Source organism: Penaeus vannamei, chromosome 20 (genome assembly GCF_042767895.1).
Source record: "Penaeus vannamei isolate JL-2024 chromosome 20, ASM4276789v1, whole genome shotgun sequence".
Taxonomy (NCBI): domain Eukaryota; kingdom Metazoa; phylum Arthropoda; class Malacostraca; order Decapoda; family Penaeidae; genus Penaeus; species Penaeus vannamei.
The window spans coordinates 17,346,959-17,354,458 of record NC_091568.1 but is presented as its reverse complement, the minus strand read 5'-3'; the positions used below and the strand labels follow the sequence as shown (position 1 = coordinate 17,354,458).

At 45.8% G+C, this 7,500-nt stretch overlaps 1 protein-coding gene across 1 annotated transcript in view; it reads left to right on the top strand.

The window, feature by feature from the left end:
- The window catches only part of LOC113806619 (microtubule-actin cross-linking factor 1, isoforms 6/7), a gene marked incomplete at its 3' end in the record, with an annotated part of 1,914 nt that extends 844 nt beyond the window's left edge, over positions 1–1,070 (top strand). Inside the window, exon 2 of the mRNA XM_027357801.2 lies at positions 1–1,070. This exon is cut by the window's left edge and continues 406 nt beyond it. Coding sequence (XP_027213602.2) covers positions 1–1,070 — 1,070 coding nt within the window.
- Positions 1,071–7,500: the final 6,430 nt, after the last annotated feature.

The window sequence follows — 7,500 nt, the reverse complement described above, 5'->3', positions numbered from 1 at the left end:
AAATCGGACAGCCCAGCGAGGCCGTCCACCTCACGTGCCCGAGCGGGAAGTTCTTCGACGCTGAAGCCCAGCGATGCCTCGCCGATGCCGAATGCGAAGTCGTCTGTGCGACCGACGTGACCACCACCAGCCCGGCGCCGTGCACTCCCTTCTGCTCGACTGTGGGCGTGCAGATTGCCGATCCTAACGACTGCACCAAATTTTACGTCTGTATTGAACAGGGATTTCCTGACGAAAGCGTCCACGTGTCTTGTCGGCCGACAGAGCATTTCGATCCCGAAACGGGGCGGTGTGTGGAGGGCGACGAGTGCGTGTCCCAGTGCGGAGATTCGAGCACGCTTTCGACGGGCGCGCTGACCACGCCCACGCAAGCACACTCATCCACACACATTACCGGACCAACTGGAGAGATCACTGACACGACCTCGGTTTCGGAATCAACTGGAACAGCCACTACACCTTCAGGGGGAACTACAGCCACAGGAACACCACCTTCAGAAACCACTCCGACACCCTCAGAAACAACTACAACACCAGAAACAACTCCGGCAACACCAACTACGACACCCTCAGAATCAACTACACCTTCAGAAGCAACTACGACACCCTCAGAATCAACTACACCTTCAGAAGCAACTATGACACCCTCAGAATCAACTACACCTTCAGAAGCAACTACGACACCCTCAGAATCAACTACACCTTCAGAAGCAACTACGACACCCTCAGAATCAACTACACCTTCAGAAGCAACTACGACACCCTCAGAATCAACTACACCTTCAGAAGCAACTACGACACCCTCAGAATCAACTACACCTTCAGAAGCAACTACGACACCCTCAGAATCAACTACACCTTCAGAAGCAACTACGACACCCTCAGAATCAACTACACCTTCAGAAGCAACTACGACACCCTCTGATACAACTACACCTTCAGAAGCAACTACGACACCCTCAGAATCAACTACACCTTCAGAAGCAACTACGACACCCTCAGAATCAACTACACCTTCAGAAGCAACTACGACACCCTCAGAATCAACTACACCTTCAGAAGCAACTACGACACCCTCAGAATCAACTACACCTTCAGAAGCAACTACGACACCCTCAGAATCAACTACACCTTCAGAAGCAACTACGACACCCTCAGAATCAACTACACCTTCAGAAGCAACTACGACACCCTCAGAATCAACTACACCTTCAGAAGCAACTACGACACCCTCAGAATCAACTACACCTTCAGAAGCAACTACGACACCCTCTGATACAACTACACCTTCAGAAGCAACTACGACACCCTCAGAATCAACTACACCTTCAGAAGCAACTACGACACCCTCAGAATCAACTACACCTTCAGAAGCAACTACGACACCCTCAGAATCAACTACACCCTCAGAATCAACTACACCTTCAGAAGCAACTACGACACCCTCAGAATCAACTACACCTTCAGAAGCAACTACGACACCCTCAGAATCAACTACACCTTCAGAAGCAACTACGACACCCTCAGAATCAACTACACCTTCAGAAGCAACTACGACACCCTCAGAATCAACTACACCTTCAGAAGCAACTACGACACCCTCAGAATCAACTACACCTTCAGAAGCAACTACGACACCCTCAGAATCAACTACACCTTCAGAAGCAACTACGACACCCTCAGAATCAACTACACCTTCAGAAGCAACTACGACACCCTCAGAATCAACTACACCTTCAGAAGCAACTACGACACCCTCAGAATCAACTACACCTTCAGAAGCAACTACGACACCCTCTGATACAACTACACCTTCAGAAGCAACTACGACACCCTCAGAATCAACTACACCTTCAGAAGCAACTACGACACCCTCAGAATCAACTACACCTTCAGAAGCAACTACGACACCCTCAGAATCAACTACACCTTCAGAAGCAACTACGACACCCTCAGAATCAACTACACCTTCAGAAGCAACTACGACACCCTCAGAATCAACTACACCTTCAGAAGCAACTACGACACCCTCAGAATCAACTACACCTTCAGAAGCAACTACGACACCCTCAGAATCAACTACACCTTCAGAAGCAACTACGACACCCTCAGAATCAACTACACCTTCAGAAGCAACTACGACACCCTCAGAATCAACTACACCTTCAGAAGCAACTACGACACCCTCAGAATCAACTACACCTTCAGAAGCAACTACGACACCCTCAGAATCAACTACACCTTCAGAAGCAACTACGACACCCTCAGAATCAACTACACCTTCAGAAGCAACTACGACACCCTCAGAATCAACTACACCTTCAGAAGCAACTACGACACCCTCTGATACAACTACACCTTCAGAAGCAACTACGACACCCTCAGAATCAACTACACCTTCAGAAGCAACTACGACACCCTCTGATACAACTACACCTTCAGAAGCAACTACGACACCCTCAGAATCAACTACACCTTCAGAAGCAACTACGACACCCTCAGAATCAACTACACCTTCAGAAGCAACTACGACACCCTCAGAATCAACTACACCTTCAGAAGCAACTACGACACCCTCAGAATCAACTACACCTTCAGAAGCAACTACGACACCCTCAGAATCAACTACACCTTCAGAAGCAACTACGACACCCTCAGAATCAACTACACCTTCAGAAGCAACTACGACACCCTCAGAATCAACTACACCTTCAGAAGCAACTACGACACCCTCAGAATCAACTACACCTTCAGAAGCAACTACGACACCCTCAGAATCAACTACACCTTCAGAAGCAACTACGACACCCTCAGAATCAACTACACCTTCAGAAGCAACTACGACACCCTCAGAATCAACTACACCTTCAGAAGCAACTACGACACCCTCAGAATCAACTACACCTTCAGAAGCAACTACGACACCCTCTGATACAACTACACCTTCAGAAGCAACTACGACACCCTCAGAATCAACTACACCTTCAGAAGCAACTACGACACCCTCAGAATCAACTACACCTTCAGAAGCAACTACGACACCCTCAGAATCAACTACACCTTCAGAAGCAACTACGACACCCTCAGAATCAACTACACCTTCAGAAGCAACTACGACACCCTCAGAATCAACTACACCTTCAGAAGCAACTACGACACCCTCAGAATCAACTACACCTTCAGAAGCAACTACGACACCCTCTGATACAACTACACCTTCAGAAGCAACTACGACACCCTCAGAATCAACTACACCTTCAGAAGCAACTACGACACCCTCAGAATCAACTACACCTTCAGAAGCAACTACGACACCCTCAGAATCAACTACACCTTCAGAAGCAACTACGACACCCTCAGAATCAACTACACCTTCAGAAGCAACTACGACACCCTCAGAATCAACTACACCTTCAGAAGCAACTACGACACCCTCAGAATCAACTACACCTTCAGAAGCAACTACGACACCCTCAGAATCAACTACACCTTCAGAAGCAACTACGACACCCTCAGAATCAACTACACCTTCAGAAGCAACTACGACACCCTCAGAATCAACTACACCTTCAGAAGCAACTACGACACCCTCAGAATCAACTACACCTTCAGAAGCAACTACGACACCCTCAGAATCAACTACACCTTCAGAAGCAACTACGACACCCTCAGAATCAACTACACCTTCAGAAGCAACTACGACACCCTCAGAATCAACTACACCTTCAGAAGCAACTACGACACCCTCAGAATCAACTACACCTTCAGAAGCAACTACGACACCCTCAGAATCAACTACACCTTCAGAAGCAACTACGACACCCTCAGAATCAACTACACCTTCAGAAGCAACTACGACACCCTCAGAATCAACTACACCTTCAGAAGCAACTACGACACCCTCAGAATCAACTACACCTTCAGAAGCAACTACGACACCCTCAGAATCAACTACACCTTCAGAAGCAACTACGACACCCTCAGAATCAACTACACCTTCAGAAGCAACTACGACACCCTCAGAATCAACTACACCTTCAGAAGCAACTACGACACCCTCTGATACAACACCTTCAGAAGCAACTACGACACCCTCTGATACAACACCTTCAGAAGCAACTACGACACCCTCTGATACAACTACACCTTCAGAAGCAACTACGACACCCTCTGATACAACTACACCTTCAGAAGCAACTACGACACCCTCAGAATCAACTACACCTTCAGAAGCAACTACGACACCCTCAGAATCAACTACACCTTCAGAAGCAACTACGACACCCTCAGAATCAACTACACCTTCAGAAGCAACTACGACACCCTCTGATACAACTACACCTTCAGAAGCAACTACGACACCCTCAGAATCAACTACACCTTCAGAAGCAACTACGACACCCTCAGAATCAACTACACCTTCAGAAGCAACTACGACACCCTCAGAATCAACTACACCTTCAGAAGCAACTACGACACCCTCAGAATCAACTACACCTTCAGAAGCAACTACGACACCCTCAGAATCAACTACACCTTCAGAAGCAACTACGGCACCCTCTGATACAACTACACCTTCAGAAGCAACTACGACACCCTCAGAATCAACTACACCTTCAGAAGCAACTACGACACCCTCAGAATCAACTACACCTTCAGAAGCAACTACGACACCCTCAGAATCAACTACACCTTCAGAAGCAACTACGACACCCTCAGAATCAACTACACCTTCAGAAGCAACTACGACACCCTCAGAATCAACTACACCTTCAGAAGCAACTACGACACCCTCAGAATCAACTACACCTTCAGAAGCAACTACGACACCCTCAGAATCAACTACACCTTCAGAAGCAACTACGACACCCTCAGAATCAACTACACCTTCAGAAGCAACTACGACACCCTCAGAATCAACTACACCTTCAGAAGCAACTACGACACCCTCAGAATCAACTACACCTTCAGAAGCAACTACGACACCCTCAGAATCAACTACACCTTCAGAAGCAACTACGACACCCTCAGAATCAACTACACCTTCAGAAGAATCAACTACACCTTCAGAAGCAACTACGACACCCTCAGAATCAACTACACCTTCAGAAGCAACTACGACACCCTCAGAATCAACTACACCTTCAGAAGCAACTACGACACCCTCAGAATCAACTACACCTTCAGAAGCAACTACGACACCCTCAGAATCAACTACACCTTCAGAAGCAACTACGACACCCTCAGAATCAACTACACCTTCAGAAGCAACTACGACACCCTCAGAATCAACTACACCTTCAGAAGCAACTACGACACCCTCAGAATCAACTACACCTTCAGAAGCAACTACGACACCCTCAGAATCAACTACACCTTCAGAAGCAACTACGACACCCTCAGAATCAACTACACCTTCAGAAGCAACTACGACACCCTCAGAATCAACTACACCTTCAGAAGCAACTACGACACCCTCAGAATCAACTACACCTTCAGAAGCAACTACGACACCCTCAGAATCAACTACACCTTCAGAAGCAACTACGACACCCTCAGAATCAACTACACCTTCAGAAGCAACTACGACACCCTCAGAATCAACTACACCTTCAGAAGCAACTACGACACCCTCAGAATCAACTACACCTTCAGAAGCAACTACGACACCCTCAGAATCAACTACACCTTCAGAAGCAACTACGACACCCTCAGAATCAACTACACCTTCAGAAGCAACTACGACACCCTCAGAATCAACTACACCTTCAGAAGCAACTACGACACCCTCAGAATCAACTACACCTTCAGAAGCAACTACGACACCCTCAGAATCAACTACACCTTCAGAAGCAACTACGACACCCTCAGAATCAACTACACCTTCAGAAGCAACTACGACACCCTCAGAATCAACTACACCTTCAGAAGCAACTACGACACCCTCTGATACAACTACACCTTCAGAAGCAACTACGACACCCTCTGATACAACTACACCTTCAGAAGCAACTACGACACCCTCAGAATCAACTACACCTTCAGAAGCAACTACGACACCCTCAGAATCAACTACACCTTCAGAAGCAACTACGACACCCTCAGAATCAACTACACCTTCAGAAGCAACTACGACACCCTCAGAATCAACTACACCTTCAGAAGCAACTACGACACCCTCAGAATCAACTACACCTTCAGAAGCAACTACGACACCCTCAGAATCAACTACACCTTCAGAAGCAACTACGACACCCTCAGAATCAACTACACCTTCAGAAGCAACTACGACACCCTCAGAATCAACTACACCTTCAGAAGCAACTACGACACCCTCAGAATCAACTACACCTTCAGAAGCAACTACGACACCCTCAGAATCAACTACACCTTCAGAAGCAACTACGACACCCTCAGAATCAACTACACCTTCAGAAGCAACTACGACACCCTCAGAATCAACTACACCTTCAGAAGCAACTACGACACCCTCTGATACAACTACACCTTCAGAAGCAACTACGACACCCTCAGAATCAACTACACCTTCAGAAGCAACTACGACACCCTCAGAATCAACTACACCTTCAGAAGCAACTACGACACCCTCAGAATCAACTACACCTTCAGAAGCAACTACGACACCCTCTGATACAACTACACCTTCAGAAGCAACTACGACACCCTCAGAATCAACTACACCTTCAGAAGCAACTACGACACCCTCTGATACAACTACACCTTCAGAAGCAACTACGACACCCTCTGATACAACTACACCTTCAGAAGCAACTACGACACCCTCAGAATCAACTACACCTTCAGAAGCAACTACGACACCCTCAGAATCAACTACACCTTCAGAAGCAACTACGACACCCTCAGAATCAACTACACCTTCAGAAGCAACTACGACAACACCAGAAACGACTACAACCGTAGGGATCACCGTATGAAATGACACAGACGCCTAACATGTTACAGTGAATTCACAAATAACTTTTATAACACTAATGCTAACGCCGACACTGCATGATAAATAATACACAATAATCCTCTGTGAAAATACTATAAATATGAAGTGTAATTGATATCATATATTTACATTTTTCTATCGTGTTAGAAGTCTGATTCTTTATTGTGGTCTTCCATTGTGATCCACTGCAATTCCTATTATAATCTATTAGAACTAATTAAACTGATAAGCGAATATATAAGGAAATGTATATAAATGGTCACGAATATTACTCTTTTCTAAAAAGAAAAAAAGGAGAAATGATGTTTCCTTTATATTCAAGACTTTTTAATAACCTCAGGTATTATTTCTCCCGCGCAATACTCCTGTAAAACCAGATTATTAAATTTATTATGATTGTTTGTTGGGTTTCATATTACCTAATGTATTATAAACCTGCCGTCATTTTACGTAACTTGTCAATAGCTTAAAGCGTTAAGTGTAACTGATTACTTTTTATACTCATTTATTGCTTTGAACTTTGC